The sequence below is a fragment of the Ursus maritimus genome, unplaced genomic scaffold, assembly GCF_017311325.1.
Source record: "Ursus maritimus isolate PB19 unplaced genomic scaffold, ASM1731132v1 scaffold_16, whole genome shotgun sequence".
Classification (NCBI taxonomy): Eukaryota; Metazoa; Chordata; class Mammalia; order Carnivora; family Ursidae; genus Ursus; species Ursus maritimus.
The window spans coordinates 49159604-49175024 of NW_024424008.1; the positions used below are offsets into that span (position 1 = coordinate 49159604).

At 41.5% G+C, this 15421-nt stretch overlaps 1 protein-coding gene and 2 pseudogenes across 1 annotated transcript in view; 2 read left to right on the plus strand and 1 right to left on the minus strand.

The window, feature by feature from the left end:
• ARCN1 (archain 1) overlaps nucleotides 1-9686 on the minus strand; it is a 27012-nt gene extending 17326 nt beyond the window's left edge. The window contains exon 1 of the mRNA XM_040631163.1: nucleotides 9531-9686. Coding sequence (XP_040487097.1) covers nucleotides 9531-9533 — 3 coding nt within the window. The 5' untranslated portion in view covers nucleotides 9534-9686. The remainder of the gene's footprint in view (nucleotides 1-9530) is intronic.
• Nucleotides 616-1952, plus strand: LOC121102920 (annotated as a pseudogene).
• On the plus strand, nucleotides 8804-13822 carry LOC103662329 (annotated as a pseudogene).
• Nucleotides 13823-15421: the final 1599 nt, after the last annotated feature.

The following is a 15421-nucleotide window of genomic DNA, read 5'->3' on the forward strand; positions in this document are numbered from 1 at the left end:
ACCCGGCAGATTAAAGGTTTATATAGAAGAAGCCCCTGATCTTTCCTTTCTTTTATCTTTTGTTCTTTGACTAATAACCCCATCCCACACCTCTACATAAGTAAACAATCTGTAAAATGAAAAACTAAATGACTCAATGTTTCACACAGGTTTTGACACCCGTCAATGATCAAGAGCAACAGCCCTTTTTTCCTAGTCTGGCATTCTTTAAACAAAACCAAGCACCAGGGGTGCCGGGGTGGCTCAGTCAGTTAAGCATCTGCCCTTGGCTCAGGTCATGATCCCCTAGCCCTGATTTGGGCTCCCTGTTTGACAGGGAACCTGTCTCTCCCTCTGTTGCTCCCCCTGCTTGTGCACTCTCTCTCTTAAGTAAAGAAATAAAATCTTAAGGGGCGCCTGGGTGGCTCAGTCGTTAAGCATCTGCCTTCACTTCAGGTCATGATCCTGGGGTCCTGGGATCGAGCCCCTGCATTGGGCTCCCCGCTCAGCGGGAGGCCTGCTTCTCCTCCCCCACTCCCCCTGCTTGTGTTCCCTCTCTCGTGGTGTCTCTCTGTCAAATAAATAAAATCTTAAAAAAAAAAAAAAAAAAAAAAAAAAAAAAAAAAAACAACCAAGGACCAAAGGAAGAACAAGAGGCCTCAAATGCTATTAGCAGGGGAGTAAGAAAATTAAGTACAGTGTTCATTGTCTCTGAAGCGCAGGATCCCAAGAATTCACAAATACTAGTAATATTTTGGAAGCCTCAAAGCTTCAATACAACCTCTGAATTACCAACATCCCACGGGTCAGGCTTCTCAGCTTTATAGAAACCTGTCCTCTACAAGTGAACAACTTGAAGAAAAAACAAGTTAGTCAATTCAAATATTCTTACAGTCTAAGTACATCAGAAGAGTTCTATAATAATTATAGAACACAATGTCCTTATCCATCAAGAATTGGTAATTAGGTATTTGGGAGATAATTACCATCATGTTTATTTCCAAGCAGCTAGGTAAAAACAATTTATATTGGAAAAGTGATCTGTATCTTGTACAGATAATTTCCCTCTCAAATGGATTTTTATTTTTACTACTATCAACTCTACACTGAAATTTAATTATCCCAGCTTAAAGTTACTTTTATGCTGCACAGAATTAAAAAGTTTTTAGCTGTTCCCATAAGCAGCCTGAGGTGATCTCTGAAAATGGTTCACTATTCACTTGACCCATACAACCCTACAAAATCATGCAAATTAAGAGGTTCAAATCTTCATGTTCACTTTAAGAACACATGTGAAACCTTCCAGGCCGTCAAGGGTATGTATATGTGAAAGCCACCACGTATCTGAAGGATGTCACTTGACAGAAGCAATATGTGCCATCCTGCCACTATAATGGTGGAGGTGGTAGGTGTGCCCAAGCCAAGAAGTGGGGCTGGACACAAGTTCGGTGACCCAAAGGACTGCTGAATTTTTTTTTTTTTTTTAAAGATTTTATTTATTTATTCGACAGAGATAGAGACAGCCAGCGAGAGAGGGAACACAAGCAGGGGGAGTGGGAGAGGAAGAAGCAGGCTCCCAGTGGAGGAGCCTGATGTGGGGCTCGATCCCATAACGCCAGGATCACGCCCTGAGCCGAAGGCAGACGCTTAACCGCTGTGCCACCCAGGCGCCCCAGGACTGCTGAATTTTTACTGCAAATGCTTAAAAATGCAGAGAGTAATGCTGAACTTAGGGGTTTAGACGTAGATTCTCTGGTCACTGAGCACATCCAGGTGAATGAAGCCCTCAAGATGCAACAAGAACGTACAGAGCTCGTGGTCAGATTTACCCAGACATGAGCTCTCTCTGCCCCACTGAGAGGATCCGTACTGAAAAAGAGGAGACTGTTCCTAAACCAGAAGAGGAGGTTTCACAGAAGAAAAAGATATCCCAGAAGAAACTGAAGAAACAAAGACTTATGGCCTGGGACTAAATTCTGCATAAAATAAATGCAAATAAAACTAAAAGCAGGGAGAAAAAAATTAAAAGCAGGGAAAAGCTTTTAAAAAATGTCTTAAATCAGGGTCGCCTGGGTGACTCCGTTGGTTAAGCATCTGCCTTTGGCTCAGGTCATGATCCCACAGTCCCGGGATGGAGACCTGCCCAGCAGGGAGTCTGCTTCTCCCTCTCCCCGCCACTCCCCCCTGCCTGTGCTCTCTCTGTCAAATAAATAAATAAAATCTTTATTTATTTATTTGACAGAGAGAGACAGCGAGAGACAGCAAGAGAGGGAACACAAGCAAGGGGAGTGGGAGAGGGAGAAGCAGGCTTCCCGCCAAGCAGGGAGCCCAATGTGGGTCTTGATCCCAGGACCCTGAGATCATGACCTGAGCCGAAGGCAGACGCTTAATGGCTGAGCCACCCAGGTGCCCCAATAAGTAAAATCTTTTTAAAAAATGTCCTAAATCATAAATACTCTTAGGGAGAATCTTGTTTTGTAAATTAGTTACTTTTAAAAAGAGCAGAAAATATTTTAGGCATTTAGAGAGGTACAGAGTATAAAAATTACCAGTTGATTACTTTAAGGATAGCAAATAAGCTAGTTTGAAAGTCCAAAACCAGTCACTTTCCCCCAGATATTTATATATATTTAAAATAAATAGTTTTGTACTCAAGAAATGTACTTCTGCCATCACTGACTACTTGGGAGGTTTTTGTCATCACCTACGTATGAGGCAAGAGGATATACTGAGGATGGTAAAGGATACCAGAAAAAGAAAAAAAATACGAAATGGTTATAACACATATCTCTCAAAAGAAATCCTCCATTCCATGTCTTTAACTTATTTTTATCTTGGCTATAGATTTTTATTTTTTAATTTGGTTTTATTAAGACATAAATGACATATATAATTGTTAAGATATTTAAAGCATACAATGTGGCAATTCCCTGTCTTTAAATTAATAATATGAAATCAAGTTTCTTCAAATAAGGGAAGGGTAATTTCTGATACATAAATAATGGTAATATTTTAATCACTAAGGAGATGAAATTGACCTAAAATTATTACCAGGCTGAGTTATTTGTTCAGAAGGCTAAAACCACGGGGCACCTGGGTGGCACAGTTGTTAAGCGTCTGCCTTCGGCTCGGGGTGTGATCCCGGAGTCCTGGGATCGAGCCCCACATCAGGCTCCTCTGTTGGGAGCCTGCTTCCTCCTCTCCCACTCCCCCTGCTTGTGTTCCCTCTCTTGCTGGCTGTCTCTCTGTCAAATAAATAAATAAAATCTTAAAAAAAAAAAAAAAAAAAAAAGAAGGCTAAAACCAAATGTACTCAAGAAATTCAATTTCACATTAATTTTTATCATAGGAGATTCATGTTTCAACCATCTACATATTTCTGGCAAAAAAATTTTTTTAAATAAAAATGTCACCACTGTTTCAGCTTACTCATGCCAAGCAGGTAAGTCTCTGTACTGGTCAATGAAGGCTTACATGCCACATATGTCCAAATAAGTAAGATTTCTGCCCCAAAATTATCCCTCAGAAAACAGCTGTACTGCATAAAAACTTGTTCATAGCAGCATTATTCACAATAATGAAAATAAGCTAAAAAGTAAAAACCCAAAGTCCACTGACTGATGAATGGGTAAACAAAATGTGGTCTACCCATACAATGGAATATTATTCAGTCATAAAAATAAATGAAGAACATGGATGAACTTTGAAAATATTGTGCTAAGTGAAAGAAACGAGACACAAAAGGCCACATCTCACATGATTCCATTTATATGAAATATCCAAAATAGGCAAACCCAGAAAAGAAAGTACATTAGTGGTTGCCAGAGGCTGGAAAAGGGGAAATGAGGCGTGCCTGCTTGAGTTTGGGGTATCTCTTTGGGGGTTATGAAAATGTTCTAAGCTTAGATAGTGGTGATGGTCATAAAACTTTGTGAATATACTAAAACATCTACTGAATCATATAATTTAAAAGGCTAAATTTTATGGTATGTGAATTATATCTCAATTAAAAATAAAAAGGAGGGCAGGGGCACCTGGCTGGCTCATTCGGTAAAGCTTATGACTCTTGGTCACAACACTGGGGCGCATGGGTAGCTCAGCCGGTTGAGTGTCTGTCTTTGGCTCAGGTAATGATCTCAGGGTCCTGGGATCGAGCCCTGTGCTGGGCTCCCTGCTCAGTGGGAAGTCTGCTTCTCCCTCTCCCTCTGCCCCTCCTATAAAAAAAAATTATGCTTTGATCAACTGGGGGATTTGAGTATGTAAAGACGAAGAAACAGTGGGGTAAAATAGAAGGACCCAAGCAGGAAAACTCTGAGACTCTGTTTGAGTCATTCAGGTACAAGCAAAATAAGGCTCCCAAAATAGGACCACAGTGCCCCACATTCAGTATGGCTCTAAACCTCGAAATACCCAAGACACCACAATCAGAGGGTCCATTAAGCTCACACAGGTTTCTATTCACTATGTTATTCATGTCACCTCTGGAATACCCAAGACATCACAATCAGAGGGTCCATTAAGTTCACACAGGTTTCTATCCACTACGTTCTTCATGTCACCTCTGGAACATATGGTCACCTCTAAACAAGATAAATTTAACCTATTCTACATTAATATTCATTTTCTTAAATGCCTTGAAATAATAAAGCTTCCTTTCACATCAGTGTTTACCAATGTTTAACAATTATTAAAATACAGTATACACTAAAAGGTAAGTTAATTTTTCCAACTGTAATTTGATTTTCTTTGGGGAAGAATGAATATGTATGATTCTCTACAAGTTGTTTTATTTACTTATTCTTTACATTTTTGGAAAAGAACATTTAGACCTAAAAGGACCCTTCAAGAGCCCTTGATTGTTTTTATAGACATAGATACTGAGGGCCCAAAAGTTAGACAATCTCTCCAGGATTGTAAAAAAAAAAAAAAAAAAAATCCCCGTTAAGTTGAGCTTTGTCAAACAACTCTTCTTTTAATAACATTTATAACGGTTTGAATATTCCATCATATGTATGGATTAAATAACAACTCTCTTCTACCCAGATTTAACTACATGAGTCAGAGAGTTCTTTGAGTAAAGAAACCTAAAGAATTAGGTTTCTGTTCTGTCTCTGTCACTAATTATGTATTGCATAAGTCACTTAACTGCTTCCCCAAAATAGAGGTTAGTTTATATGAAATCTAAAGTGCCTTTGCATCTTTATGATTCTACAAGTTAAGCATTTGAAAACTTTACAGCAACTAAAAATGTACAGTACCTCCACTTTACACCCACTGCTCCAGTAGCAACTACTTCAGAACAGTATCTTACATTAACACTGAGCTGCTAAAAGGCAAGTACCTTACTTATCAAAACAAATCACGTGTGCACACGGTATGTGTGTGAGATAAGCTGCTGTACCATCCCTTCATCCCCACTAGTGACAGAGGTCCAAGAATAACAGGTAGTAATTCAGTATAAACATGCATAATTCTCTAAAGAAAAAAAGCCAAAGATTTCCTCGAACCTCTAAAATGCTTTCATGTTTCTCACTTCCAGATCTAGGCAGTACTTTCTCCTTTGTAATTTACTGTAATGAAGATATACATTGTCATATATACGTATATTCATATATACATGATTCATGATCATATTAAGGGTAGTTTCTACAACTGTCATAGAGGACCATTTTGTCTTTCCTGTTTGCATGAGAATCAGAGGGAAGATTACAATAAAATCTAGATCACATACAAAACCTAAAACTTGGAAAGTTAGTGAGAGTTTTAAGCTCATCACAAGCTTCTTGTAGAGTATAAAAATAAAAGGACATTGTTCTTGGTTTCTGCAGTAAACTTTCTATTCGGAGAACAAATAGATGGCAAGTCAATGAAAACTCAAGAAAATCATTTTCATTCTTTGCTGTTCTCTCAAACAACAATCAAAAAGATACATAAAGAAAACAAAAGCTGTGCAGCTGCTGCATTATATACAAAAGAAAATAAAAGCAATAATAACCCCCTAGCTGGGGACTGACATTACTGTGCAGGATTTCAGTTTTCTCTCTCTGTATGTACAGCTCATCCACACAAACCCAAACCTAGCTTTCTAATAACTAATGACTTCTGGAACTGAATATCATCATTTATATTGAATGTGTCCGCTCTAGTTTATTCATTGCTATACTGAGTGAATAAGAACAGCATTCTGTAGGTAAGCAAAGATCTTATAGATTGTTGCTACCATGAGACTTCATATTGTTTATTCAAGTTGAAATTTATTGGGGCACCTGGGTGGCTCAGTCGGTTAAGTGTCTGACTCTTGATTTCGGCTCAGGTCGTGATCTCAGGGTTGTGAGATCCTGCCTCATGTCCAGCTCTGTGCTGGGCATGGTGCCTACTTCAGATTCTTTCTCTACCTCTGCCCCTCCCCTCCCCCCTCTCTCTCAAATAAATAAATCTTAAAACACACACACATTTAAATTTATTAAGACAGAGAACCGATTATAATACCTAACAAATGTTAAGAAACTAAGAACATGGGGGAACCTGGCTGGCTCAGTTGGTGGAATGTGTGACTCTTGATCTCAGGGTTGTGGGTTCGAGCCCCACACTGTGTGTAGAGATTGCTTAAAAATAAAACCTTTAAAAATTAAAAATAAAGAAAGAAAAGAAAGAAATTAGAAAAAGAAAGTCATTAATTTGCAGAAAACCAGAAAAAGGTCAAATCTAAAGATGCCCTTTTTTGTCCTTCATTTTAAGCCATTTGTTTTTGCATTTGTTCATTTACTTCCTCTACTAGGACTTCCTAATATAGGACATTTTGTGCTAACTTCAGTAGCTAAAGCCAAAGGAAATTTATTTTTCAAAAATCAACATTTATTACACCTGAAACTAATGTTTTTGTTTTGTTTTTTTTAAGATTTATTTATTTGAGGGGCGCCTGGGTGGCACAGAGGTTGGGCGTCTGCCTTCGGCTCAGGGTGTGATCCCGGCCTTATGGGATCGAGCCCCACATCAGGCTCCTCCGCTATAAGCCTGCTTCTTCCTCTCCCACTCCCCCTGCTTGTGTTCCCTCTCTCGCTGGCTGTCTCTATCTCTGTCGAATAAATAAATTAAATCTTTAAAAAAAAAAAAAGATTTATTTATTTGAGAGAAAGAGCACGTGCACGTGGTGGGGAGGAGCAGAGGGAGAGGGGGCGAGTCCCAAGCGGACTCCACACTGAGCACAGAGCCTGACTCAGGGCTCAATCTCAGGACACCGAAATCACGACCCAAACAGAAACCAAGGGTTGGACACTTAACTGACTGCACCACCTAGGTGCCCCCTACCTGATACTAATGTTAACATTGTGTGCCAACTTTAAAATTTTGAAATAAAGGAAAATGATATACCTACAAAAAAATAAATAGCATTTATGTACTGATATGTGCAATTTACTCTGAAATGCATTAAAAAAAAGCTGAAGAGAAGGCTGGCTGGCCGATTAAATGAGTGATAAAACACTATAGTGAAATGTTAACAGAATTTAGCTACTGTTCATATGGGTATTCACTGTGAAGTTGTTCCAACTTTTTTAGATGTTTGAGAAGTTTATAATAAAATGTTCAGGAAAAATCAACTTTCAGAAGTTTTATTTTATTATTTTTTTTATTATATTGTTTTAGGTAGGCTCCACGCCCAATGTGGGGCTTAAATTCACTACCCCGAGATCAAGAGTCACATGCTCTACCAACTGAGCTAGGCAGGCACCCCAACTTTCAGAAGTTTTCATACAACTTTTAGATCCAAGAAATCTTACAAAATGTCCCCTATTTGGACAATTCTACTGTCCAGGGATCTCTTTGTAAAGGAATAAAACAGACTAAACAGATCAGAATGTACTGAATTTTTCTCCAGAGTACACCAATCTGGGTATCTGGATCATGCCAAGTCCCATATAATTTAAAAAACATACATATTTATACATGACACAACTGTATATATATATATGCATACATGTCCAAATGACAAGCAAAACATACTTTACGCTTATCACTCAATGCCTAGGGCTTTACCATCTCTCGGTTATCAAAGAATTGAAAACATTAAGTTCCAAGAACTTTCAACAAACAAGATTTTTGTAATTCCCTATATTTGGTTTATATAATACAAGGCTTTAATTTTGCTATTAAAATCATAATACACTCCAAAATGCACTACAAATACAACCAGGATGTAAACGGAAAAGGAGTTAAAAAATCACTATCCAAATACTGAGCCTCCTAGTGGAAATGAACAAAGAAGTTTTTGGAAAGTTTATGACCAACAGTAAAGTTTTGTGAGCAAACAGTCTGGGTGCAATTTATTTGCCTGAAGCGGAAAACAAAAGCTTTCAGTGGTTTAAAGACCAAGCATGAACCCCCCCACCCCCCCCATCCAAGTTCTTATCGAAAAAGGTTGTCAGAACTTAGTATGATTGGCACCAAATTATACTGTCATCTCAAGTGTGCAGGAAGATGCTTTAAACCAACTAGTAATCTATTAACTACAGAATTAAAAAAAAACCTTCAAAAAACGGAAAGGCAGAAAGTACACTAAAAATAAATTACTAGCTCATTTGGAACCAAAGAATTTCTCCTCGTTCATAAATATCCAAACTGTAGTGATAAAGCAAGATTTAGTGGAATCAGCACTGTTGTTTAGTCTGTCCCATCCTTATACAGATTAATTTTCTCCATCTCTACCACAGATGAAAACACAAAGATAACGCATCTGAAGGCAAGTAACAGGTCCCCGGATATAACCCCTTCTTACTCCTCCTCTTGTGAGACTTCTGATTACGATATGCCACCAACACCATCTGACTTCACCCAAACAGTAAGTTCCTTGAAAACACAAAGCCTGTGTTCTCTATTACTCGCTCACCTTTTCCCAATGCTCCGTACACCGCATATACTAACACTGACAAATGGACACACCTAAATTCTGTAGAAGTCGTGGAAGGTTTCAGGGACACTTGGGTCCTACAAATTAGTGTTAGAAGTTACTCCTTCCTGTTCTATGCCTCCTTTCGAACTTTCCTCTATTTCCCCCTTCCGAACAAACAAAAGAAGCCCTGAACACCAATGGATTTGGATTTCGAGTATCACGGGCTACCAAACACCGGGGATGAGAGGAGAGCTGATTCCCTATGAAAGGGAGCCCCCCAACAGAAGCCCAACCGGCCGAACCGGCGCCCATGAAACCCGCCGGGCACTAGCGCCGAGGTGCGACGTCTGCAGCGCGAGGGTCCAAGCCACACCACTACGAGGTTCTCGAACAGCAAACACCCCGGGCCCAGAAGAGGTGGGTGCCCAGCTGGGTGGGGGGATGGGGTGTGGGCGCAACGGGAGAGGGACTGCCGGCAGGTCCCTCGGATCTCCCGGGAGGCCGGGCACAGGGCGGGGAAGGCCACACTGCTGCGGAGCCCCGAGGGAAGCGCCCGGCTCCGGGCCCTCGGGGCGGGACTCCTCGACCCCAGCAGCAGGCCGTCCGCAGGCAGAACGGCCGACCGAAGCCGGACCCTGGGCATTCGGCCCAGCTCGAATCTTACCATGGTGAGGACGGTGGGGGGTTCACCCGCGCTTCCCGCTCCACTGGGGCTGGGGTCAGGGGAAGGGGAGCACCGGCCGCTCTGGACCTGCTGCCCCCCTGTCAGGAGCCGCTACCGCTTTGCCTCTTGCCAAGATGGCGGCCTCGAGCCACGTCTCCAACCGGAAATGGCGCGGGTCAAAGGGCGGAAGGCGGGGCGCCGTGGGGTGGGGAATGTGCTGGTACCCGGCTGCCGGACAGGTTTTCGCCAAGGAGGCATGGGGGTTCGCTCTATAGCCGTGGAACCTACTGTTTCTGTCCTTTCACTGATTGTCAGCACCTTCGTTTAATTAGCGACACCTCTTACAGTTTATAAAGATCTCATAGCCACTATATCATTTAATATACAAACTAACTGATGTGCATAAGGACTAGTATCCAGAATATATAAAGAACTCTTAGAACTCAACAATAAAGGGGCGCCTGGGTGGCACAGCGGTTAAGCGTCTGCCTTCGGCTAAGGGCGTGATCCCAGCGTTATGGGATCGAGCCCCACATCAGGCTCCTCTGCTATGAGCCTGCTTCTTCCTCTCCCACTCCCCCTGCTTGTGTTCCCTCCCTCTCTCGCTGGCTGTCTCTATTTCTGTTGAATAAATAAATAAAATCCTAAAAAAAAAAAAAGAACTCAACAATAAAAAGATAAGGTAATTTTAGGGTGACTAGGTGGCTCAGTCAGTTAAGGGGTTAAGCGTCTGACTCCGGCTCAGGCCATAATGAGAGCCCAGTGTGGGGTCCCCACTGAGCAGGGTATCTGCTTGTCTCTCTCCCTCTGCCCTTCCCCTGCACATTCTCTGTCTCAAATAAATAAGTAACATCTTAAAAAAAAAATTTTTTTTAATTTGAAAATGGGTAAAATAGGAGTGCCTGGCTGGCTGAGTCTGTGGTGCATGTGACTCTTGATCTCATGGTCATGAGTACAAGCCCCATGTGGGTGTGGACATTACATACATACACACATATATACATATTAAATAAATAAATGAATAAATGGGCAAAGTAGACGTGTCTTCAAAGCAAGTATACAAATAACCAAAAAGCATATAGAAAGATGCTCAACATCCTTAGTTCTTTGGGAATTGCAAATCAAAACCACAATGAGATACCACATTACACCCAATAGGATGGCTATAATAATAAGTGTTGGTGAGAATTCAGGGAAATTAAAACCCTCTCACAGCGCTGGTGGAAATGTAAAGTACTGCAGATGCTTTGGAAAAACAGTTGGGCAGTTTCTCAAAAATTAAACATCGTTTCCATATGACCTATCAATTTTGCTCCTTGGTATATATCCAAGAGAATTAAAAACATATGTTCATACAGGGGCGCCTGGCTGACTCAGTCAGAAAAGTATGTGACTCTTGATCTCCGGGTGGCGAGTTTGAGCCCATGTTTTGTGTAGAGATGACTTATAAATAAATAAACTTTAAAAAACATATGTTCATGCAAAATGTTTAAAATGATGTTCCTAGAAACATTATTCATAATAGCCAAAAAGTGAAAACAATGCAAATGTTCATCAATAGATCAATGGAAGACAAAACGTGGTATAGCTGTACAGCGGAATATCAGTCATGAAAAGATACTGATACGTGATACAACATGGATGATCCTTGAAAATATTAAGTGAAGGAAGCCAGTCATGAAAGACCGTATCTTATATGGGAATACTTGCTCTGAACCTGTTCATTTCATTTATATGAAATGTCCAGAGTAGGCAAATCCATAGAGACAGGAAGTAGGGCTGCAAGGGACTGGGAGAGGGAAGGAATGGGGAGTGAGGTTTGTTTTTTGAAGTGATGAAAATGTTCTGGAATTAGAGGTGGTGGTTGCACAACTTTGTGACTATACCAAAAACCACAGATTGTACACTTTAAAAGGGTACATTTTTGTGGTCTGTATCTTTTTTTTTTTTAAGATTTTATTTTTAAATAAACGTGGGGCTTGAACTCACAATCCCGAAATCAAGAGTCATATGCTCTACTGACTGAGCCAGCTAGGTGCTCCAAAATTATATCCTTTTAAAAAGTGTGCAGGAGGGGCCCCCAGGTGGCTCAGTCGGTTAAGTGTCTGACTCTTGATTTCAGCTCGAGTCTTGATCTCAGGGCCCTGAGTTCAAGGTCCCTGTTGGGCTCCACACTGGGTGTGGAGACTACTTTATTTTTTTTTTTATGATTTTATTTATTTGACAGAGAGAGAGTGAGAGAGCACAAGCAGGGGGAGCGGCAGAGGGAAAGGGAGAAGCAGACTCCCCGCTGAGCAGGAACCTCATGGCGCTCAATCTCGGGACCCTGGGATCATGACCTAAGCCAAAGGCAGATGCTTAACCAACTAAGCCATCCAGGTGGCCCTGGAACCTACTTAAAAAAAGTGTGCAGGAAGCAGGGCTTATGCCTATTTTATAGATGAAGAAAATGATGACAAGTTTAAGAAATGTACTCCCTGCTCAGTGGGGAGGCTGCTTCTCCCTTTCCCTCTGTCCTGCTCATGCTCTCTCTCTCTCCCTCACTCTCTCTCTCTCTCTCAAATAAATAAAATCTTTAAAAAAAACCAGAAATTCACACAAAGTTCTAAGCCAGTGTATAATGGAAATAAAACTCAAATCCAGCCTTTTTTTTTTAAAAGGTTTTATTTATTTATTTGACAGAGAGAGAGAGAGCCAGCGAGAGAGGGAACACAAGCAGGGGAATGGGAGAGGAAGAAGCAGGCTCATAGCGGAGCAGAGAGCCTGATGCGGGGCTCGATCCCAGGACTCTGGGATCACGCCCTGAGCCAAAGGCAGACACTTAATGACTGAGCCACCCAGGCACCCCTCAAATCCAGTCTTCTGATTCTGTTGGCAGTTCTCCCATGCCAAAAGTCAGACTTTGAGTAGACCTGATTAAGCATTTCTTCCCTACATCCTATATAATTTTATCCCATATCACTGGCTCAACTCTACAGCACTCATCCAGGGCCGAAATGGATAAATAGCATTCTTTTATTGAGTGTTTATTTTGTGTCAGGTACGTTACACGTTATCTCTAATCCTTTACAACAATCCAGATAAGGGCACAGAGGATCAAAGAAGTTAAACACTTCTCCCAACTGAAAGAGCCTATAAATGGTAGAGCCAGGATTCAAAGCTAGCTTTTCTCATGATGACACTCTTTTTATCTCTTGTATATTCCTTAATGCTTACTGAACACTTACAATGAGCCAGGCATTACTCTAAATTCTTCACACAGATTATCTCATTTATTCCCCACAAAACTCTCTCTCCTGCAGCCATTCCAGATGACAAAAGAAAAGGAGGTGAAGGGGAACAAGGTGGCCCCGGCCCCTACTGTTGTGAAGAAGCAGGAGGCCAAGAAGGTGGTCAATCCCCTGTTTGAGAAAAGGCCCAAGAATTTTGGCATCAGACAGGACATCCAGTCCAAAAGGACCTCACCCGCCTTGTCAGATGGCCTCGCTACATCCGGCTGCCACGGCAGAGGGCTATTCTCTATACATGTCTACAAGCGCCTCCTGCAATTAACCAGTTCACCCAGGCCTTAGACCTGCAGCTACTCAACTGCTTACACTGGCCCACAAATGCGGACCAGAGACAAAACAAGGGAAGAAGCAGAGATTGTTAGCCGGGGCTGAGAAGAAAGCTGTCAGCAAAGGGAATGTCCCCACTAAAAGGCTGCTGTCCTTTGAGCTGGGGTTAACACTGTCACCACCTTGGTGGAAAACAAGAAGTCTCAGCTGGTAATGGTTGCATATGATGTGGATCCCACGGAGCTTGTTGTCTTCCTGCCCACCCTGTGTCGTCGGATGGGGGTTCCCTACTAGCATTATCAAGGGGAAGGCCAGGCTGGGGCATCTGGTCCACAGGAAGACCTGCACCACTGCTGCCTTCACAGGTTAACTCAGAAGACAAAGGAGCTCTGGCTAAGCTGGTGGAAGCCATCAGGACCAATGACAATGACAGGATGAGATCCGCTGACACTGGCGAGGCACTGTCCAGGGTGCAAAGTTGGTGGCTTGCATTGCCAAGTTAGAAAAGGCAAAGGTTAAAGAACTGGCCACAAAATTGGGCTAAGGTGGATGCTTAGTGAATTTTCTGTACATAAAAGTAACAAAAAGTTCTCTTCCAGTGAGTGTCAAAAAAAAAAAAAAATAATCCTCACAAGAATTCTCTGAAATAGGTACCACTGATATCTCTATTTTACAGGTGGGGAAACCAAGGTATAAAGAGGAAACCTAGGGGCACCTGGGTGGCTCAGTTGGGTAAGCATCCAACTCTTGATCTCAGCTCAGGTCTTGATCTCAGGGTCATGAGTTCAAGCCCTGAGTTGGGCTCCGCACTAGGCCAGAGCCTACTTAAAACAAAACAAAAACAAAAACACAAAGAGGAAAACTATTCTATCACAGATGTCAGGGCTAGAGAGTAGCTAAGCCAGGACTCGAGCTCACAGATTTTAAAACTTTGCATGTCTGGGAGAATATATGTCAAACTGTATTTTTAATTTTTGGTATAAAAACATATTGTAGGGTGCCTGGATGGCTCAGTTGGTTAAGCATTTGCCTTTGGCTCAGGTCATGATCCTGGAGTCCTGAGATCGAGTCCCACATCCTGCTCCCTGATCAGTGGGAAGTCAGTTTCTTCCTCTACCACTCCCCCCTGCTAGTGATCTCTCTCTCATGCTCTCTCTCTAATAAACACATTAAAAAATATATTGTAAAAAAGACAAACTCTTAATTTTAAAAAAGCCAAAATCTCGCCTGGAATTATTGTTTTATTGTGGCAGCTTCCAGGGGCCTTCGATATGGACCACCAAAGCTCAGCCAAGACCAATAGATGCTGATTCTTTGGAAATATGACATTAGCTAAATTACACTGCATAAGCACCCCTGCTTCCTGAGGAGAGCCATTATGTCATAATGATTAGAAGCCGAGACTTGGGAATTTGACCTGTGTTCGACTCCCATTTTGACCACTTACTAGCTGAGTGATTCTAAGCAAGTAACTTATCTAATTTGTCAACTGGCAGGAACATCTATCTCATAAGGTTGTGAAGTTAGATAATATATTAATGCGTAAGATTATATACTCTAAGTGCTCCTATGTAGGAAGTGCTCCACAATACATATGCATTATTATTAGAAATAACAGACAACACAACAATTTTTAAATGTTCTGCAGTTTTAACCCCAAGTGTCTCAGAAGAGGTGTCTCTCATTTCCCTTTTGAAAGCCACATCCGTTTTCCTCTGGCAGGTTTTCAGGATCAAATTTCAATACATTTTTTTGTTTCTCTCTCTGACTCCCCGAATTAACTGTCTATAGTTTTGAAATACTTGTTCTTTACATCCTCACTCATTCCTGCATTCACCCATCCAACGAGCATTTTTAAAGTGCCTAATTTATGCAAGACACTGCTGCTATAAAGAGCTTAAAAATTAGACACTGACCCTGTCTAAAGAAGCTGTCTTCTTCAGCAAATAAAACTATAGGAAACTACGTTAAATTTAAACCTCCAATAACGAATAATTTCTTGGTATAAGCATGTCCCATGCAATGAGACAGAGTGGAAGGGACGGGCTGCAATGTAATACAAATGCTATAAAAGGACATACAAAATGCTGTGAGAATACTCCCTCGAGAGTCCGCCTAAATTCTGATTAGACTGATTTAGGAAGAACTGCCCGTCCTAGGGGGAGAAACGTACACTCTATCTCCAGATTGGAGGGCTAACTAAAACAACGGATATTCATCAGCCGGCTCTGCCAAGCCGTGGTCGCTAGATGCCGCCACAAACGCATTTACTGAAACCATAGAAAAACAGGACTAGACTGCCCAGAGAGGCTTTATCCAAACGCCACTAGATCC